We start from the raw sequence: 23,456 nt of genomic DNA, 5'->3' as shown, positions 1-23,456 counted from the left end.
GTTGATGTCTAGATAATCTGGTAACTCAACTTCATGTTCTGAATGAAGAACATTAGAAATAGCTTCATCGAAATCACTGTCAAAGTCATCTTCATTTCCTTCAATTTCAGTTTCATCGATTTCCTGGATATCTGCTTATGTATATATTCCAATACCACTGCCATCTTCTGGTGTGCTGAAACAAATGAAAAAAAAAATGAAACACTCAGTATGCCGTGATAATAGGTTTTTTTGCACTTAAATTTTAAGGGAAATAACTGCACATCAATTTATCTGTATTGCCATCAACAGTTGCTGGTAAGGATTCCTACAATAAAACTAAATTTCAACAATGACAATCTGTTTACCTGATATAATGCACCAGTCAATTGTAACCACGCCCCCCCCCCTAGGTCCGGGGAACTAATCGGGGACTTTGACTTTCAGTCCAGCCAAGCCCAGGTAAAATCCCAGGCCTGGAGGGACATGTACTAGTACTTTATGAATAACAATTTAATACTGTTGTACACAATATTTAAACTAGTGTACTTTATTTATGAAGTAGCTACATGTTGTGTATTTGATATTTATTTCAACTAAAATAGCAATTTAAAGATCCAGGATTCGAAGTTGGGGGGGGGGGGGGTGGAGTGCGTCACCAATGGGCGCAATGTTTTGGCGCATGTCCCTCCTTCAGAGCAGAAATATTTTTGTGTCTGGAGGAAAGTTTGGGGGCAATCTCCAAGAAATATTTATTGCTGGTTTAAAAGCATGCATTTTGGTCGTATTTTATTTCTTTTTTTCTCTCTCTTATTTTGAAATAAAAAGCTTGGACGATGTAGTGGGGTTATGGGGGATGTGCCTTGGCAAATATCTTGTTTGATAATATCCTTTTGTTAGAATGTTTGCATACAAAACTCTTTCAAATAATACCAATATGTCCAGACATCAAAAAAGGCAAAAATTGTGTGTATGCCCTGTTTTCTAAGGACTTACTGTAATACAAAATGATAAAACATATATGTAAATGTATATTTAAGTACCACAATATATATTAAAAAACAAAACAAATAAATTTTAAAATAACAAAGACCATACTTTTTATACTATATGTTTTACCCGAGGGTCTGCAATCTAATTTTTATAAGTGAAGTTAAATCTTAATTAAGATCAACCATTCAAGAACTGATGTGTTTTAAAAGCAAGTTTTGTAAAACTTGTTTATGCATGGGCATACCTAGACAAGAACGCTCAGGCATGCAGTCAATTTCGATACCCCCAAAAAACTTGTGTTAGATCTTTATATCAGAATTAATGATTAAAGGCTAAGTGGATGTATGTGACATTTGACTTATAAGTTGTTAAAGCTGCACTCTCACAGATATAACATTTTTACACTTTTTTTGCGTAACTATTTGCAAACCAATGATATGATATTGCTGACAAAAATCAGATTGTAGACTTTCATATTTCTGTTTGAGAATTATTATTTTATGGCTTAAACCCTTACTATTGGTTTAGAAAAAGTGCATAAAACATCAATTTTTTAACTTAAATATAAAAAGCTGCAATTTAATTTTTGTCAACAGTCTTATATAACTGGTTTCCATGGAAATTCGCAAAAAATGGCTCGTTCCAAGACAAAAAATAACAAAGTTGTCAAAACGTTTAATCTGTGGGAGTGCAGCTTTAAAGTTCGCTATATCCAAATCGGTACTTGAAAATATTTCCTTCATTATTGTTTTTAACTTTAAGCTTTAGAGATACATGCTTCCAAATCCCACACCATAGACTAAAAGAAATGTGATTTGGATTGATTTTGAGTTCATCTATATTAAAACTGCCAATTTTGTTTATTTAGGTTGCTATCCAGAGTGACAGAGGACCCATCAGGAACCATTGAAAGCAATGTGCTATATAAAGCATTTTCAACTGAAATGATGGAATCTGCGGAACTAAGGAGCAAGGGGTCTTTGAAGCAACCGTTTTCACTTCATGTCCTGCCTTTATTTCCAAATGATTCACGGGTCCTTGACAAAACGGACAAGACAACAACAAAAACATTATATAAAGGATTAACGTTGAAAAAAATCCTAAAAATTCTTGAAAACTGGAAAGATATTAAAAACTTTTTTCCATCACAGAATTTCAACATTATAGAGGAAACTGATAATTACATCAAGTGTCAAATAGGAACTAATTACAAGAGCAATGGAAATACAATTACAAAGTACTGACATTCAACCTTGATGGAAACTGGGCTGTGGAAGTAGGTGGCACCACTATCCAACTTCAAGAGCTTTATGTTGACCAAACATACACCTTGAACAAGACAAGTGTACAGACTGTGTTTGCTATAGTAGAAAAGTTATGGTTGTGTGAAGCTATCACCGTTACATCAACTGTATTATGCTCACGTTTCCCCATTTTAGAACGTTTTAATGCAGACAATAGCACCCCAAAAAGAAAACTTCGACCGATTTTGTGTAAACAAAAAAAGCTTGTGTTAAATGTCTCAAAATGACATTCAGTTCAACAGAAAGTTCCATTGAAGCTGAAACTAAAGCCAGTGATGAAAATAATGTCAACATTACAAACAAATCTAAAACAGACATGATTTCAGCTGGATACCAGAAAATAATACAGAAATGTCGGAAATTTTAACAGAGCAAGCAAAAAATGCAAAGAAAAATGCAAATGGGAGAAGATGGTCAGAAAAAATGATAAATACGTGCATTAAATGGTAATGTCGTAGTCCTCACTCATATGAAGAATTTCGTGCAGGTGGACATTTACTTTTACCATCTAAATCAGTTTTGTTATTATATAAAAACAAAGTAAAGCGTAATAGTGGGTTTGATTCAGAGGCTCTTAAATGGATGCTGGCTAAAGCGGAGCAGAAAACACTTCCAGAAGATGGATATAAAGGAGGGTTGGTGTTTGACGAAATGGCTATCCAAACAGACATTCAAATAACTAAAAATGGTGATGTTATTAAGCTTGATGGCCTTGTCGATGTCGGTGAAGAGGGGAATGCGTGTGAAAGCTTGAGAAAAGGAAAACAGCAGAAAGCGCTTGGGACACATATTCTTCAACTACTTTTCATTGGGCTCACAGGATTTAGATTTCCGTTTGCACACTTTACAGTTTTGGATTTCCTGTGAATATTACTTGTATGGACGGTGCACAAAGTAACAGATCTTTTATGAACATGAACGTTGGTTCAAATACAACTTTTTCTACAATGTCTCCATGCAGTATGAAACCAATGTTCTTCATTATGGATCCATCCCACACCTTCAAGAAAATAAGAAATAATATACTCAAAAGTGGAATTGGTGAAAAATGTACTAGACTATTGACTCTTCCATCAGAATTTTCTATTCAATGGCAAATGTTTATCGATTGTTATAAGTGGGATAAATTAAATGCCTTACAACTGCACCGTAAACTTACCAATGAACATCTATACCCATCCAACCAATTCAAGATGAGAAATTATTTAGCTGAAAATGTCTTGGACTCGGAAATGCTGAACTTAATAACCCAATATAGGAATTACCTTGGAGATAAGGGGCAAGTTTTGAATGGTGTAATTGAACTTTTAGAGAAAACATCAAAATTGATTGAAATTTTTCACGATCGAAAACCAATAACAGATTCAACCGACCCAAGACTACTAGAACTTCAAGAAATTGCTAAATGGTTTGACAACTGGAAATGTTCCGAAACTCGTCAGAAAAAAAGAAACCATCAATACTTTCATTACAATGCCACGAATATAATCAGTCCTGCATAATTGGTTTCATTGAATTTTCCAAATACATCTTCACAACTTCAAGGACAATTTTTATAACACCAGCTCTAGTCAACTCGGACATAATCGAAAACACATTTAAACAACAAAGGTCTACCTACCATGGAGCTAATACTAATCCAAACTCTTATCAGTACCGAACAGCTTTAAATAATATAATCTTGAATCAGAGGACAGTTTCAACAAAATCAAATGCAGGAAAAAATGAGTTAGCAGCATTACCAACTTTAAGAATCCTCAAGTCTCCAAGAAACGTAAAACAACATCAACTGATCCATCTTCAAACATTAAAGTGTTAAGATTTTAAAGCTGCACCCTTAGTTCAAAATAAGCTTTAGGCCAATTGATACAGTTGTTTAAATTTACTGAAAAGGACAATGGTTCTTACGAAGGAAACCTAGTTTAATTTGTAAGAAAGGTGCAGAAAACATGGTATTTTTACCTTATGAGACTTTTCAGGCGGATTTGGCAGACGGCCAGGGCGAAAGTAACAGCGCACATGCGCCTCAAAAGAGCCCTTTTGATAGGCTGACAAAAATGGGGAATATCACGGCATCTTTATCAACAGGGTTTCCCGAATGGAACCAATTATCCAGATGTATGGAAACGATGACGGAAAGCATGAAATGCTTGCAAAGAAAGGTCACCTCCTTAAAACTGGGGAATTCCCAAGAAAATGATGACCCCCTCGCCGTGTGAGAAACAGATCTACCTTGGTAAAGATTATGAGATCTCAGATGAGGATGATATTGATCAGTTTTTTACTGATAAGAGTGAAGGGGTCGGCGACGGGGAGGTGAATGAATGGGATGCCCTGTTAGATTTCTTTATCCAGACATAGAAACTGGAGATCCAGTTCAAGATGAATTGGCAACGGTGGTGAATAAATCATTGAGATCAAAAACAAAAGAGGAAAAAATGACAGATCTCCGAAACAAACACAAAAGACCAAAAAACATTGAAAATCTTGAAGTAAACAAAGTTTGCGGGATACTTTAGAATCAGTTAAAACCAGAAACAAAGGCCTACGATTATGGGAAGCAGAAATTACAAACCGTACTTTGTTTGGCTCTTGTTCCAGTTGTGAAATTGATGCAAACTATCAAAACAGACGGTTACAATGAAAATAAAGAATTAGTTGGTGACATTTTTATAATCCTAGCGCAGGGAGTTGTCTCATCAAACGACAATCGGAGACAAAAGATTAAAAACAATTTGCTACCGCCATACAAAAAATTGTGTGACAACCCACCCTCGGCAACAGTGCTATTCTGGAACAAACTGGAAGAAGATATTAAGAAAATGAAAGAAACCAAGGCAAAACTAACACCAGATCAACCAAACAAGCCTTTTTTTTTTGATCGAAAAGAGGGTGGGGGGGACCGACCATACAACAACAGAAAGTTCGCTGCTTACCCTCCTCGCAACAATCAAGCCCAGATGAACTATCAACATCCGTGGAAACGTCAACAACAAAAGTACACCCCAAAAAAACGAAAATTATATCTGTAAGCAAAGATATTAATGTACGGTTTTGTAAAACAACTGAAAATTTTCGAGCTGGAAAAACTAAGGATAATATCAATGTATGGGAAACAATTACTAGAGACAAATGGATACTTAATACTATAACAGGTTGCAGTATAGAGCTATCCGACATTCCGCAACAAAAATATGTCCCAAAACCGATTAAGTTTTTGGACGATGATAACACTAAACTTCGCAATGATTTAAATAAATTTTTCGAATGTTGAATAATTGAAAAGGCACCAGAAACCACAAACAATGAATTCATTTCTACCATTGTTTATCATACGGTAAAAAGAGGGACGCGTACGAGTAATACTAAACCTCAAGTACTTCAATGAACATTATGTTGAAAAATTACATTTTAAGATGGAATCTTTACGAGCGGCAATTAATATGGTCAGAAAAGATTGTTATCTTGCATCTGTGGATTTAACTATTCAATTCGAATCAGAGAACAAGATCGTTAATATTTCCGGTTTATTTTCGAGGGTCAAAAATGGCAGTTTACCGCGCTAGTAATGGGATATTCATGCAGCCCTAGAATTTGGACAAAATTGATGAAACCATTATTTGTTTATCTCAGGTCCATTGGTCACAGTAGTGTTTACTTTATCGATGATTCGTGTTTGGCCGGGGATAACTTTGATTCGTCTGCACAGAATGTAATTGATACCGTAAAACTACTGGACAACCTGGGTATTACAGTAAATATAGAAAATTCCGTTCTTATTCCATGTACATAGATTTTATTTTTAGGCTTTGTATTGTGTTCAATCTCAATGACAGTAAGGTTGACGAAGGAGAAATGCCATGATATTATCGCAGTATGTAGTGACATGTTTTTTACCAGTAGAACAACAATAAGAAATTTTGCTAAACTGATCGGTAAACTAAACGCGGCAGAACCAGGTGTCCAACACGCTTCTTTATACACCAGGCCTCTTGAAAAGAAATCCAATTGAAAAAGCATAGAGGTAATTTTGATAGCTTAATGAACGTGCCGAGAATCATAGGTGTTTCTTTACAGTGGTGGATACATAATGTTGAAAAATATTACAAAAAACATCGGACCTAAAAGTCCAGAAATTATTATTTATAAAGACGCATCCAACGATATGTTTGGCGCATATAATTACATTATATGCGCAATACATATCGTTGGATGCGTCTTTATCATTTACGTGAAATGTTTGATCAACTGGACTCCAATATCCACACGTTTTAGAACCAGTTGCAACAATTTGGCCAACTCAAAGTTGGTGGCCAGATCTTTTGAAGTTAGCAAAAAACAATGTATTAGTGTTACCAAACACCCAGAGCGTTTTGAAATTAGTGCACAAACCAAACAAACAACACCCATTAAAAAGATGCGCTTAGCTGTTTTCAGCATATCATGCGGGCGTTGGGAAGGCGAGGCATTTCGGGAACAGCTCAAGGCCTCATTCTCAACTCCTGCAGACAAGGGACAAAACTCCAGTATAACACTTATATTACAAAATGGTAAGGTTTCTGTGAAGGGAAGGCAAATTCCTTTAGTGCACCTATAAGTGTGGTTGTTAGCCTTCTTACACAATTGTTTGTACAAGGATTAAGCTACTCCACATTAAATACTGCAAGGTCGTCTATACATTGTATTCTTAGATTAACTGAAAATACAAATATTCACGATGAAGTGATAAGAGGGTTTATGAAAGGGGTATTCAATGAGAAACCATCATTGCCAAAATACAAAACCACTTGGGATGTGAAGACGGTATTACAATATTTGAAAAAAATAGATACAGGATCATTATTGTCCCTATCTTGCAAACTGTGCATGCTGTTTTTTCTGGTAACAGCCCAACGTTGTCAAACACTTCTTGTTATCAAATTGTCGGATATTCATCAAACTACCGAAGGCATTATCATACACGTTTCGGAACAGATCAAGCAAAGTCGGCCAGACGTCCAGTTGGACCCGATTGTGTTAAATTCATACAGGACAGATGAAAATATATGCATTGTAAAAACTTTGAATGAGTACATTGACAGAACAAAATGTCTTAGGAAAGATGACAACTTACTTCTTTCAACAACAAAACCACATGCAAAAGTGTCCAAACAAACTATTACCCGTTGGATGAAACTTATCTTATTGAAAGCGGGTGTTTCAACAAATTATAGGACACATAGCACCAGAGCGGCAGCGACATCATTTGCATTTAAAAAGGGGGTTCCTCTTAAAGGGGTTCCTCTAACTGACATTATTTAAACGGAAGGTTGGAGTAATGAAAAAAAAAAAATTTTTGCTAAATAAAAAACACTTTATTAAGTGATATGTTTCTTGTAACATAATTGTAATGATTTATTTAATGCAGATGGGACATGTACTAGTATTATATACATGTTGTCAGTTTAACACTTCTTTAAGTTGAATGGTGTCTGTTTTACACTTAATTAAGTGATATGTTTATATGTTTCTTTTAACATAAAGTGATATGTTTCTTATAACATAATCGTAATTATATATTTTATGCAGATGAAACATGTATAAGTAATATACATGGTTTCTGTTTAACACTTCAATAATTGATATTTTCCTGATAACATAATAGTAATAATATATTTAATGCAGATGGAACATGTACAAGTAATATATACAAGGTGTCTGTTTAACACTTAATTAAGTGATATGTTTGATTTATCATAATTGTAATTATTTATTTAATGCAGATGGAACATGTACAAGTAAACTATACTTGGTGTCTGTTTAATTCTTTTTAAGTGTATGTTTTTTGTACCATATTTATAATTATGCATTTAGTGCAGATGGAACATATATTAAAATTAACATATACATAAGGTCGAGCTAGGCTCTTCATGGCTAAGTGACTGCCAACTGTTAGCTGGCTGTCAATTGCCAGCTGTCTGCCAACTGTTAGCTGTTAACAGGCTGCCAGCTGGCTTCCAACTGTTAGCTGGCTGCCAATTGCCAGCTGGCAGCCGTACACAAGGCGGCTGCCAAAGGTCGAGCTAGGCTCTTCATGGCTAAGTATAAAGTGGCTGCCAACTGTTAGCTGGCTGTCAATTGCCAGCTGGCTGCCAACTGTTAGCTGTTAACAGGCTGCCAGCTGGCTGCCAACTGTTAGCTGGCTGCCAATTGCCAGCTGGCAGCCGTACACAAGGCGGCTGCCAAAGGTCGAGCTAGGCTCTTCATGGCTAAGTATAAAGTGGCTGCCAACTGTTAGCTGGCTGTCAATTGCCAGCTGGCTGCCAACTGTTAGCTGTTAACAGGCTGCCAGCTGGCTGCCAACTGTTAGCTGGCTGCCAATTGCCAGCTGGCAGCCGTACACAAGGCGGCTGCCAAAGGTCGAGCTAGGCTCTTCATGGCTAAGTATAAAGTGGCTGCCAACTGTTAGCTGGCTGTCAATTTTCAGCTGGATGCCAACTGTTAGCTGTGCATCCAGCGTACATTCCAAAATCATCGTAGGACATTAGTGAACATATTTGTATAGTATACTTAACTCATTTGTTTCATAAATGTATTATCATTTTAATGAAGATTACATATGTTTTGTGCATGTCTGGGATGCTATTTTTAAATTTCAATAAGTGATATATTTCTTATGTCAAACTCGTTGTATTCTAATTGTTGTATTTAGTAAAACGTTTGATATCATTATGGATTATTATTAAAAAAATATTTTGATATAACCATGGTGTCCGTTAATTCAAATGAAAACAATTCCATATGATGTTTTTTATTAGTCATAATTTTTAATATACGATTCATTGAATTGCTTTGTTTTGGTTAACATTGTTTTGTTATATCTTTGTTGCTTATAAGTCTATAGCTTGTTAATCGTGTTTTGCAAAATATAACAAACTTGATTGTTTGTACAAACATTTATGGATGCAAGGTTGTGTTAAACTGATACTGTATCGTGAAAACCATTATTAATCATTGCATTCTATCATTTTAATTTGTTAAATAATCCGATTTAGAATAAATATAAATTATTAGGACTGTTTCTGAAGTATTGAACCAGTTAAACAGAAAATATCAAAACACAATGATAACAATAGTTTAGATTGTACTTGCAAAGTTTTGGTTATATTATTTGAAGATTACTTAAGATATGCTATGAAGGTAAACAGAAATGTGTTAATTTGTGTGTATGTGTTTCCATAATTAAAATCAATATTTAAAACGATGCGTTTTATGTTATGATTGAAAAAAATGATGATGAAGACGTTGTAGCAATGTTACCGCTTATGTTTTTACGTTATGCAATAACGTTGTTGCAACGTGATTAATGTGGAGGTGGTCACAACGTTACTTGGGCAACCAGTACACAATATTCTTACAACGTTACCACATTGTCGAGACAACAATGCATTATAACTTTGTAATAACGTTGTATGAACAATTTCTAGATATAGAGAAATAATATTTGGAAATAAGCATTGCATTTTGGTATTCTTACAGTATTGTTCAAATCATGCCCCTGATTGTAACATAAGCATGTGCCAAAACGAATTTATTTTGCTATACGTTCAAGAGTGCAATACATTTTTCATGTTACTTATACCCCTGCCACCTTTATAGGGCATATAACCGTATTGGTATAAAGATCATGAATATCCTATCGTTTGTCAATAGAAGTTTGAATTTTGGATATCGAACAAATGTATTATAAAGATTTTTTTATTAAATTATTTACGAGAAATTAAGCAGTTGCCACTGTTAGACAACGTCAAAACAACGCGGCGTCTACAGGCAGGTATACGATATAAATATTTGTACCGTATTGGAAAGCGTTTCCCTTATTTTCTTTCTTATCAGGACGGTAACTAATTGACAAACCAAGTAGCGTGCGCATACATTTCTATAGTATTATTCCATGATACTTATGATAAGTATAAATAAAAAAGCTGTGTACATAATGTTAAAGCAGATCTTCATTTTATCACCTTTTACTTTCTGTGCTATGATATTTGAGTAAGAGGAATAAGGTAGAAATTAAGGTAGTGTACTCTTGTAGTCACCGACAATAGTTATACAAGTTATACAGAATAAGACTCCCTTTGCCTATAAGCTTAATGTGATACATGGGAATACATCTATTATAAATCATTTTCCATTTCGTCACCTATACATCTAGTACAGTATTAGTCATATATGTATAATTCCTATATGAGCTAGTAAAGCTAGAAAATCTACATAATTTACATGACATAACAATTATAATATTCTCCTATTGCACCATTATAAGATTTACATATTACACCACAACAAGGTATTTAGTGTAGTTGTAGGCCTCCGCCTCAGAATTCAATTATCATAGAATTACGCAGTAGATGTGACAAGTTATGGATAAACAATTCATATCACTTGTCCGAATGGCAGCTGAGCTTTGAAATTGAAATAATCTTAAGGCGTATCTTATGTACATACTTTTACTTTCTGTGCTTTATAGTTTAATCTTATTTTAGCCAGAGAAAGAAGGTTATGATAGAAGTTAAGGTAGTTTACTCTAGTAGTCCCCGATAATACTGATACAAGTCCAACGGAATCAGGTTTTGGCTACCTTTACCTACTGCTTTTTGTGTTAAAATAAATGGAATACATTTGGAAACATATTCCATTTAATAACACATACTAGAAGTACAGTATACATTATACATGGATAATCTAGAAATGAATGAATCTCTGAGACAACCTACATTATTGGCAAAACATAACCTTTCTGCAATTAAGTATTTAAAATAACTCAAAATCAAATGAAAATCATTAAAGTGTGCTTGTTGTTTTACTATTTTGTGAAAATGAGTTTGAAGTAAAAAGGTTTTTATTGTTATAGTTTGTGTTGACATGGCAATCTTTTTGGGAAAGTAAGAATTATATTTTAAATAGCTTCCCTCCTCTCATAAAACATTCTTTCTCTTATTTCAATAGTTTCTTTAATATATCATTCCTTTCAGACAACATTAACCTCATTGTACACTTTGTTTTCATATTTGTATTTACTATGTGCCTGCATAAAGCCTCGTTATACTTTGAAACTTCAAGAAGTGACTTTCAGTTACTTGTATAACTTTAATTGTACAATTAGCGTATGCTTTGACGATAAACTACGTCACTTTTGCATATAAATATGTGTGGCCAAATTTGTTCGAGGTATTTGATGATCTCATCTTGTAAAACATAACAAGTGTTTTTTTCTATAAAAGGGACTAGCTAACAGGTAGTCCGAAAATCGGGAAATATAATATTCCCCAAAACAAACTTGAAATGTCAATGTGAAAAGGAGCTAGTATGTGGGCGATACTACATCATTTCACATGTCTAAAGAATAAACGCAACACGCATGTCGTCTGAGTTTCCTCTTTTAAAAAAGCTGTTTGGTCTCCCCGTTAAAAGTAGGGCGGAAGGTTTTTTCCGAACACCTTCCAAGTCACGTGATCACATCACATACTAACCAGTCAATAAGCGGTTAAGCCAACAAGCTGTAATTTTCAACAGTGTTTATATTTTTCAAAAGTTTCCATCCATCAATTTCATCACCGATGTTAATATGTCGGTCTCTGTGTCTACGTTGTATCAAATATAGCAGTTGTCTTCTCCCTTATACTGTTCGTCCTGTTTGGAAGCCATGAAGTGTGTATATTAAGCATGTGAAAGTCACGTTATGAATGTCGTTACATATACCGACGCTTTGTTAACTCACTGGGACTTAATGGGTAGACAACAGTATATTTCGAATTGAAAAATACGCATAACAACGAAAGATAAATTTGTCGTAGGCGATTTAACACATCAGTCAGTAAAGCTCCAGTCCCAACTACCGCCCAGATCCGTGTTGGATCTGTGGTGGGTCACTGTTGACCATGGACAGTACGGGACATTCCTGGGCAGCCCGGTATCGTACAGGATAGTCATGGATAGTCCGTGATACCACCACGACAATTTTAAACTGTTAACAACTGTTGTTGTGATCTTTGACCGTCCGGGACCATCCGAGATGATTTTTCAATGCGGGATTGTCCGGGAAGGTCAGTGTAGAGACCTTGTTGGCTCCGGGAAGGTCCGTAAAGTAACCGTGTTGAGTCGGCATGTCGTTTTATACACGTATGACATGTGAGCGGTCCTGAAATGAATCCTTCCACTGGGGCAATTACCAACCAAAAGCCATGGTCAACCATGTATTATTCTATAAGTAATACACGGCCACTAAACGCCAACTACACCACTTAACGATGGTGCAAAGAAAATGAGCTGTCGACTATTCCGTGGTGCGCTCTATTCACATCTACTCGCGTGAGAATAATTTATATTCCATTTGATATATTTATTAAACGGACATATTTCGTAAATCGGAGAATGTGGTAACGTGTAAGAACAGTTTAACTGCAGACTGGCTACGATTTTTTTTTCAATAATGTCCTCCGACTTGTACATATTGTAAGATCTGCTAGCATTTCAAGTATACCTCGTTGCTTACATACACCGTTAAACATTATTGCGTATGTAAATATAACTGTTATGTTAAGTACTTACGCCGGAACACAATAAAACTAATAAGCACTCCTTAAAAAGGAAATATGCACATAATAATAAAAGTTGTGGCGCTGTTGCTCTAGTGATGGAGTTGTCGAGTAGTGGTGGCGCTATCGAGTACGTTTTTTCACCTGAAATAACATAAGTGTTTTGACTTGTAACACATATCTTAATTTGCGAGAATAGTGTTCATGCTAGCGGTATGTCGTAGTAAAAGCCATGCACCGATTAACGCCCGTATAATTTGTGGCTGGTCTCCAATTTGATTAAAATATACTATTTTCCTTACCTATCCTAAAGTTAAAGAACGTACACTCGTCTTTCAAAGCCTGTCATTACTTCTACAATGTTTTGTATTGCACTGTGATAAACATGTAGTTTAGTATCTGAAAATGAAAGAAAAAAATGACTTTGTATCACTTTAACCAAAACACAGATAAGGCCTTTTAACTGTGTGTACAATACAGATGGGGGTTGTCAAATGTAAAAAGAAAAAAGGCTCTTTTCTGACAACCAGAAAACCCCCAGTTTCAATACCTTTTCTCGGACTGACCCAATAAGAACAAGAACGCCATGGGAGACTCACTTTTTAAATCGAAACAAAAATCCCCTGAAATCATCGCCATGCAAAAGGACAAACTTTGATTCGCCACTCATAACCTGTGCCTTCAAAGGCGTGCTTGTTAATGATACCAAAAGGTACAATCCTTTCTGCTCTTTAGACCATTAGTTGAACTTAAAACATGCCCCAAAATGTGCTTTGAAATCCGTCCATGCTCCCGTGCTATCAAATATAGCTGGTTTCACAACATCATTCAGGCTGGTTGATCTGAACTGCTCTTTTGCAAAGGTTTGCCTTACATCTACAGGTGAACTAGGATATGCCAGATTCACAAGGTATCTAATATCCTGCCCTAGTTATCTCTTAACCGAGGCAATTATGACGGGGCCAAGCAAGCTCTCTTTGATCTGCACTGGCTGCCAATAAAGGCTAGAATCAACTTCAAGATATTGACAGTTATGTTCAACTGTGGCACTGGTAGGGCTCCTGCTTATTTGACTGAGTTATTGTCTGAGAGTGTAAGTCGTAGACAAGGATTAAGATCAGCTAGTGACCCTGGTATCAAGTATGATGTACCATTTAACAAGAGAACAAGGTTTAATGATAGAAGTTTTTGCACAATCGGACCAAAACTATGGAATAGTCTGCCATTGTATATCAAGCAGTCAGTGTCTATTGATGTGTTCAAGAAAAACCTCAAAACTCACTATTTTACACAGTTTTATGACTTGTTTTAAAACCGACTCCGATAAGAAATGTCTGATATTATATTTGATTTTTTAGAGTCTTAGAGTTTGTTTATTTTTCATTTTTTATCGGTTGCTTTGACCAATTATGTTTTTACTTTATGTACATATATTACTACTTTAGTCAATTACAATCTAATGAATGTTGCAAGTTTTAATATATTATTGTTTAACTGCTTTATATTGTCTTATATCAAAATATGTTCAAATATTATGTTGGATTTATAGAGTATGCATGTATTGTACAACGCCATTGAATATTATGTATAAAAATAGGCGTTTAATCAAATAAACACGTTTAACGTTTAACGTTTATGTACAACTTCACAAACAATTCAGTCTGTAGCCTTTTTCCAATCTTGAATCTATTACGTCAACAATGATACCCTTAATTATATTTTTTATTACCTCCAGATATAGAGGAATGAAATAATCAGTACTTTATTATATTTAAGTGCACCTTTTATTCGATATGTATAGTTGTATTATATTCAAATATAATGAAAATGTAATACATATTTCATGTCCTAAAGTAAAATAATACTGGAGGAGGACGCTATGACATTGGCTATGTCAAAATCCAAAAAAAACAATATCAAAATTGCTTATCGGAAGAAACAAACACATGCATTGTTAAGTAAATTTGAGAAGCAACATGTCTGAAAACGTGAAAAAAGATAATTATTTGTAAACACAATGTTTTTTGTAGGAGTAGAAGACCGCTTGTATTGTCTGTTTAATCTTGCAATAGATTAGCACTCTGCTCATCATCATCATCATCAAGGACAACCAAGCGTATTCCATGAACTAAAGATGAGATAAAGCAAATAAAGACCGCTGAATTTTGCTTTGGTTGTAACTCAATTTCTCAAACAGGTATAAATTACCAGAGCCGAAATCGAGAACACAGTCTTTAGAACAATCTGTGCACAAAAAGGTAGGTTTTATTATACGTTTTCAATAGTATATTTCAATACATGCGGCAAATGTATGCCCTTCAAAGTGTGTCTCACGAGGCTTGTATGTAAACTGTCAATTAAAAGCAGGCGCTAATAATGGAAAAGAATATCGGTTCTTTCATTATAATTAATTGACAACTTCTCCGTCCTTTATGCAAACACTTTATAAGTCGTCTAATGTTTTGTTCCATTCCAATGCTTGAAACAGAGTTTGAGTTCAGCGTTTAAAATAAGTTAATTATTCTGCTATTCAATGATGAAAACACCTTGGAATATAAATGATAGTATGCATAATCATTAAATACACTGACCTTTATTTTTCAAAAACAGATATCTCGGATCAGCTAGTGATACCTACTTCGATTTAGAAATACAGTCATGGGTTTCTGTTTGCCACAACTACGACGTATTGAATACATTATATATATATATATATATATATTTAGTAGTGAACTTACATTAATAGTTATTCAAGGTTAAAATACGATATATATATATGATATATGAACATTGCTTTCATCTCGCTAGCTTATTGCTACTGAAAAGTTAATTAAATGAAACGCGTTATTGATTTAAGACGTTTGAACTAATAAGTTATAACAAAAATATAATAACAAAAAAGTAATAAAAACAAGCAATAAGTTTTAACAAAACAGTCATAAAATATACAAGTTAACAAAAAGCATTCATGGCTGCCGTTATACGGGACGACTATAATCAAAAGAAGATTTTATTTGAATTGTAAAATATATTCACCAACATTTAGAAAATTGAATAAAGTCTTAGAAGAGATAGTCCAAAATATAACGAATTGCAAACATTAGTTATTTCCATGTACCAGGTAAATAATATTGTTGATATGTACCCCAAGATGTTTTCGTACTATTAAGTAAGACATTTTCTTCTTTGATTTCATTTATGTATGCATTTAGTTCAGTCAGACTTTACAATTTGAGTTCGTCAAATTAAAGGCACGTTACACAGGTCTCAAAATAATGTATTGATAAAGATAAGCCGTATTTTAGTATGGCAGATCATAGGTGTAATAAACCAGAAAATGATCGTTGGGGTTGTTAATCTCTAAATATTTAGGATTCGACACAGACACTGAGAGCCTATCATGCTTGTTTAGCTTGAAAACCGCAGAAAGAAAACTTGTATCGTAACCGTCGTTTCTTTGAATTGATTTCCTGGTTTGCATCAGTATACCAGTGGTGCCATTCTTGTGTGAAAGAAGATCTACATGATGACTGAAGATCGTTGGACTGGTTTCATTTCTATATGTTCCAGTCTCATTTTGTCGTCTAAGATTTAGTTGCGAAGAAACAATGTAGTAGCCAGGCTGTCGGATAAATATTTCTCCTTCTAGTTCCAAGTGGACGCAATTGTTCGCAGAAAACGTTCGGCCGTTCTTATTCCACAGGACTTTGTAATGACCTTCAATTAAAGAAGAATGTAATATCTTATCAGTGATAGATGCTACTACAAGTATTGAACAATTCCTACATATTGTAAAGTGTTTAAACTTACCGTTAACTATGTAGCTAGGTTTGAACTCTACGATTCCGACAATTTTCGACATGGGCTGTTTGTTGCTTGTTTCCCTTTGACAGTCAGCAATTACCGAATCGTCTAATATATCAAGCAGACCTAAAGTTTGTAATTATAATGAAGTTCAGTAAATAAATCATATGAAACAATCTATTGTTGTTAATATATCGCTTTTAAAAGATGTGTATCAGCGGACGATGTGTTAATCTTATTCCACAAATGTAGTATTGCTTATTTTCTTTATGGCACGAGATTTCAAATTGACATCACTTTCTGTTCGAGGGGGGGGGGGGCTCATTCACCTTATTCATTTGTTAGACGAATACTTACTTGCACTGTTTTTCCTATATTCGTAGTACTGCTCAACCACATCCTAGTGCGGAAATGAAGATAATATTTTAACAACCATCGTTGTCCAACTAGACACAATTATTGTTCATAAGATGCGCCACTAAACAATTAACTAGAAATGTCTATCGACATATAAAGCTAAAGCTAGTTTTAAGATTTCAGGCGAAACAAATTTCATTCTCTTAGGTTTAAAATAGGATGTGGTAAAAATATATATGTTCATATATCATTATTATTCACCTTTCGAAACAAAATCTGTGCAATGCTTTCGACAGGTCCACAGCATATCCCATCTTCTCCCATTTTGATAGCGGAATGATCAATCTTTGGTCCTGAGAAAGTATTCGGCGTCGTTTTGTCGCAAGGAATGCACATTGCGCTTGCTTGGGGATTACTTAAAGATGCTCTGACAACCGCCCATATTGTTATAAGCAGCAGGAAATTAAACGTCAGAAGCATATTTAAGATCACACAAATTATAGCAGGCGCCTTTTTTCGCTTTAATATGCACGCGTCACTCATTGTTCGATAAGGCTTTGTGAATTATTGTATACTGTAGGAAATCCTGAAAGAGAACATAAAAAAACGACACTGCCTACATTATCTCTGTCTACGAACATTGTCACTGTCTGCCTACATTGTCACTGTCTGCCTACATTGTCTCTGTCTACCTACATTGTCTCTGTCTGCCTACATTGTCACTGTCTGCCTACATCTTGAAAATTTAGTGTAGCATTCAAAGTTTTAAAACATACATACTTCTAATATTGTTCCAGCGATCAAATTATTAGCATATATCATGCTGATATTATAGCTGCGTTAACGTGTTTTGCTGTCCTTTATGTTGAACCATATCCACACGTGCTTATTCAGTTGGTGTTTTGTTCTTACTCACAACAAAACACGGTTACGCATATGTTATTTTATGAATACAATATGAATACATGTTTTAATAGTAAATATTTACGATCATGAAATGAAAGCCTTAATATAGATACAAAAAATACATCTGTTTCCTATGATACATAAAAATCTACAGAAACAAAAACGTTCTTTTTATTTGCAAAAATACATTTTTTTAAATCAGTAAATATACTTACCGTCACCTTTTGGGGGGGCTTCGGACCGGCAGGCAGAACTTGTGTCTGGCAGGGTTAATTTCCTTTGCAATTTTCTCTGCATACGATTATCTTTTTAATCGGTGTTACAATCAATTGGCTTTGAGCTGAAATTTAAGGAAATGTAAGGATGTTATATACTTGAAAATCTAGAAATGGCATTTTTTAATCTGGACTTTGTCTATGTACACTGAAATGTATAAGAAAATTAATTGATAGCCTGTAAATTGAACCGGGTTATCCGAATGAATAGGTCGTTGAGTTATCGAAATGACTTCAACAGTTAATAGTATTCGTTTTTCTTGAGTCTTCATTGCTTTAATTAGAAAAGTGGATGCTTGGTCCGACGAGGTTTATATTTTAAATTGCGTTGTACTTATTCATAAATGTTGGAACAACTGTAAGGTTTGACACATTTAAACTGGTTTAAAATTTAAGTGAACTCATGTTTCCAATGCGGCAATACCATCATTTATTGATGCGAAGGCTATAATGATGTTTTCACATTATTTGTCTCTCGTTCAGTGTCTTTTGGGCCCTTGCCTTGTGAATGTAAAATTGGGTTTGTACGTTATTATTTCCACTATAGATGAAGTTTATCAGTGAAATATGATTATAATATCAGTTAGAAAACGTTTTGATTACATTCGCTGTTTGGTTCGTTGTCTAGATCAGAGCAAACAGAGATGGATCAAAATGACAAAATAACTTCGCGTGATTTTTTATCGAAGTTTTGTTCTCGTCCGATAATATGTAAGTTTTCCAGCGTATTAAAACCGGTATGTTGTCCGTCTGCACATCTCCGGCATGCACAGCCAACGTGCACTTCTTTTTTATTCCATTTGTATCATATAACAGTGCAATACCAATTGTAAGCAATCGCAAAATCTGTTCATCAAATCAATTGCTTAGAAGAAAGAAGTTGTTCCAAATAATAAAATTCTGATGAAAATCGTTGATAACACTCCTTGCTGATACAATGCTAAAACACAGACGTTAAAAATATATAAACGCACCTTAAAAAACAATTTGCATGTATGACATTCTGATGTAAGAGTTTAAAATACGATGAACACTTATAGAAAAGAATGTTCCTAAATTAATTGGATCGCATTTAAAATGAATAAGGAAACCCTACTTTTTCGATTGTCAAAAGTGTCATGATATTTTAGGGTTGTCTGTTTTTGAAATGTTTAAGAAATAGTTCTTTACATTAATATAATTCTGTGTGTTTAGCCTATCAGAAAAAAAAACTTTTAAAAGATAATAGTTATGAAAAACTGTGCCAGCTTCATAATATGCATTTTACATTCAAGCGCAAAAATATACAATCATGCCAAATCATAGGTATCTATACGCATATATTCCAAAGCGCTTAAAACTATTGAAATACATGTAGCACTCAGTCTGGTTAATTAACCTAGTTAACGTCAATTTGTTACCACACGAGGCTAACCTTTTAAACTATAGATATTCGATAACCATTACGCAATCCGATTTTCAGAAAAGATATATAACTAATCGACCTATTTGTCAATTCGCATAGGTTTTGTAAAAAGAACTAGGTTATACGGTTTATATAGCCATGTAAATTGGATTTCAATGGCGTGATATAATGAGAAAATTCGCATGCACTTATTTCAAATATAGCAAATACGTAAGCGCTAAATTGACTTCCAAATGTCCAACAAACGGTTTCATTGTTTGTATAATGTTAAATCAATAGTGCATTTGTAATAAGGACTATAAGGTTGTAACAGTTTTATACTTGAAACAAACCATTTTACGGATAGGTCGAATGGTCTCATACATTTCAATACGAATAGCAAAAATGCTTGTTAGGAAGGTTCATTCAAACTCACTATCAAGGCATAGTTTATAAAACTGGTATCGTATATTTTGAACGTTCTAACCAATAATCACGGTGGAACACCGTACATCGGATACAGAAGCCACAGTGAGACGTAAACAATGTTATTTTTACAGGGGCGATAAGGGCTTTACCTGTTTTTATTAAAAATGATCAAAGTAAGACACAAAGTATCAGATTATTGAGTAAAGACATGTCAAGGTCTACATACATCAACACAACTGTGATGCTCACGGGCGCGGAGTTTATTTATATGTTGTCAAGTTTCTCTATTAGAAAGATCTTTTTAGTTATTTATGATAATATCTCCTTTAATTTTGCAGTGATAATGTACTGAGTATATATATTTAACGTATTTAACGTAGATTCTGTATGGAATATAACCTTTCTATGCAGTGGGGATAGTTGTGGCATTGACATGCGCTCTATAACTATTCATAGTTAAAGATTAAAAGATTACAAGTTACAGAAGGTATATGTACCACAGTGCTTTGTAATGCTTTGTCCGGTTATTAACCAATTAGCAAAACAGAATGGTGACACAATATCACGCTGACGATGTGAAATTGAAGGCCCTGCAAATGCTTTACGTATAAAATAGTACTACAGATTCACTTTACTGGCCATCTCTAAAGGTCTTGTCACCATTTGCCCTGTTTGAATGATACATGATAAAAAAAACACTCGATTAAAACATTATCTAAAAGGATTTTAAACTACGCCAAATGCAAATAATTCCCCCTCTCACTAGGCACGAACTATAAATTCCATGTGCACTGTCATTGTGACGACAGTTTTTTGTTGCTGTTTTTTCCAAATAACCTGTATAGATTTTACTTCATCTATAGATGCGATAAAGTGTATAATATTTACTAGTGCACGTGGTTATCATGTTTTATGTATTCTCGTACATGTTGGATTTCGTTGCTGTAAGAAACAACAATGAAATTCAAATTAAAAATATCCTTAGTGGTCCCAAACTGTATGGTCACAACCGATATGTTCCTGTCATAACCTAAAAAAAGTGATGCATTTTTTTGTATTTTTTAGTAATAAAGCTATGTACTAGGATATAGGTCATAACAGATATGTTGCTGTCATTACCAAAGAAATGGTGATGTAAAGTTATTTGTCTATTAATCAATTATCAACTAAGTGATAAACCTATGTACTAGGATGAAAAATGTATGAACATTGCTTTTATCTTGCAATTTTTTTGTTTGTGTAAAATAAGTTAAGAGGAATCCAATATTGGATGAGTAAGTTTTTCTATTGTAAAAGGTAGCGTCTTTAAGTCAACACATTTCTTCAAAGTAATTATGTATAATTATCATATCCTCTCAGTTCCTCAACAATACTTATTTAAGATTATTTGTCTTGTTTTCAAATTCACATTCACGCTGCAATCTTATGAATGTATTTAAATAAATCGTTTGGACTATTTTAAACCGCATAACACCATACGTCCCATTCTGTAGTGCCAGCGCAATAATTGATAATAACTGATTAACATGTTATGTCAAAAAGTAGATCTGACGAAACCTGATTTCGATTTGCGGCCAGCGCCAACAGTCTTAAAACAAAATAGTTATTCATATGTGCCCCTATTTGAGGCATTAAATACTTGATATTAAAATAAATCATATATTATACGATTCATTTAAATAATGACGTTTATTTTTAATAGACTTCTAGCTCATAAAATTAAATTATCGTTAAATATGTTTATGCTTTTAATATTATAAGTTTATACAAATATGACACAATCAGTAAACATCTATTCCCAGTACAATATTTATTAGTAAATGGATATACCCAATCCACAAAAATGTTATGCCCAGTCCATATAATGCGAACATATCAAGGGTGTATCGTAATAAGGAACAATTTTTCACAGACACAATTCGGCATATAACTAATTCGTACAGTTTAAACGTTTGTGTTATTGTACTGTTCAACCTTAATCAGAGGTATATTGAACATTTTTTTGCGAGCTGTTTCGTTTCAAAATCGAATCATTCTGATTATAATCGAATCTGGGACTCGCATGTTTCCTGGTTGGTTAAAACATCTGAAAATTGCAATCAATAAAACTATTATCATAAGAGATTAACAATTAGCAGTAAAATTGTACTTGTTGGACGCATAGATTTGCCATTTTGTGTTGATTTCGTCTCGCTAGAGCTACTGTATCCAGTGTATGGCGATCCACCCTGAAAATATAATGGAATTAAATGGAAATATTTTACCTTAAACATCAAGTAATATACAATAAACAAACACAAACACACGCTCGCACGCACGCACGCAAGCACGCGCACGCACGCACGCACACACGCACGCACGCACGTACACACATACGCACGCACGCACATACACAATTTCACCAATGTTACCAATTTCAAGAACAACGCATTTGAGTTTTTAATATTTTATTTATTATTATATAGAGTGGACTCTCTTTTTTTTGCTCTCGTTGTATTAATAATTTCACAATGCAAAAATAGAGAATGATTCCAATTTTGCAACAAAACAGATACTGTAAATGGTTCAGACAATGATGAAGGCATTGCTGAGTTGCTTTTGAAACAATGTTCATTTTCACTCACTAATTTCAACAAAAAACAAAACTTCCTTTGACAATAGTTTTGGAGTTCAATTGCTTCGTTATGGCCATTGGCAAAACAATTTTCTGCATCTTGTGGCATACCTTCTCCCCAATAGAATATAACTTACAACTCAAAATATGTCAATGAACTGAACTGTATGGTATTAAATCACTTTCATGCAACTATCAGATCAGTTTTCAACGTATAAAAATGACTCGAGTACAAGTTAGGTCGTATTCAATATTGGTATTAATTGAAAGTTACCATATTGCGTGTTATAAATAACCCACAAATGTAGTATTAATATAATCAATAAAGTTCGATTATATAATTTATTATGATTTCAAGGGCTCACTCTAATATCTGTATAACAGGCATCCATTACGAACATACGATGGTCGATCAGTTTTCAACGTTAAAAATTGATCCGTCATTCGTTGACGAATATAAGGGACACTATTCATCCGCGTCAAAATTTAATCTTACACCGGAAATAATGCCTGAAGCCAACAGACGCATCGCCTTTGTTCATATTTACACTCGAACGCAGAAATATAATGCAAGCATACCATATCATTTGTATGTAGAAGTTTCGTGCTGAAGCAATGTGCGAACTAGTTTACTTGTCGTAATTGTGCAACGAGAAAATAGCAATAAACTTAATTCAATACTGTGTAATCCCTTTTAGTTGTGCAACTGATTTGAAATGATGAAGAAACTTACAAAATAGAGATGTTCGATATTCCACCTTTCAAATCCACAAAGCCATAAACAGCAAGTACTCCAACTTTCAAAAACTATATCCAGCTGTCTTTGTGTCGTGA

The 23,456-nt window shown here is 34.2% G+C and overlaps 1 protein-coding gene and 1 pseudogene across 1 annotated transcript; one reads left to right on the top strand and one right to left on the bottom strand.

Annotated features, from left to right (window-relative positions):
- The first annotated feature begins 2,627 nt into the window (after window positions 1–2,627).
- On the top strand, window positions 2,628–4,637 carry LOC128244075 (uncharacterized; annotated as a pseudogene).
- Window positions 4,638–15,496: 10,859 nt separating this feature from the next.
- Window positions 15,497–23,456, bottom strand: LOC128242133 (uncharacterized). The gene is made up of 7 exons (XM_052959185.1): window positions 23,356–23,456; window positions 22,158–22,236; window positions 18,136–18,260; window positions 17,276–17,600; window positions 17,015–17,057; window positions 16,664–16,783; window positions 15,497–16,570 (listed from the first exon to the last, which is right to left on the bottom strand). Exons 4-7 carry the CDS (start codon window positions 17,555–17,557, stop codon window positions 16,155–16,157), a joined length of 861 nt encoding a protein of 286 aa, XP_052815145.1. The 5' UTR covers window positions 17,558–17,600; window positions 18,136–18,260; window positions 22,158–22,236; window positions 23,356–23,456; the 3' UTR covers window positions 15,497–16,154.

The sequence above is a fragment of the Mya arenaria genome, chromosome 8 (assembly GCF_026914265.1).
Source record: "Mya arenaria isolate MELC-2E11 chromosome 8, ASM2691426v1".
In the NCBI taxonomy this organism is placed as follows: Eukaryota; Metazoa; Mollusca; class Bivalvia; order Myida; family Myidae; genus Mya; species Mya arenaria.
The sequence above is the reverse complement of the archived record's forward strand: the minus strand, read 5'-3'. Positions and strand labels throughout refer to the sequence as shown.

Bases quoted from the DNA above. Each gene is read 5' to 3' on its own strand.
- LOC128242133 (XM_052959185.1), bottom strand. From the start codon at position 17,557: ATGAGTGACGCGTGCATATTAAAGCGAAAAAAGGCGCCTGCTATAATT. The intron at 16,784-17,014 runs GTAAGTATTCGT...TACAAACTTTAG, and splicing joins ATATAGGAAAAACAGTGCAA to GTCTGCTTGATATATTAGAC. The intron at 16,571-16,663 runs GTAAGTTTAAAC...CTTTAATTGAAG, and splicing joins ACCTAGCTACATAGTTAACG to GTCATTACAAAGTCCTGTGG.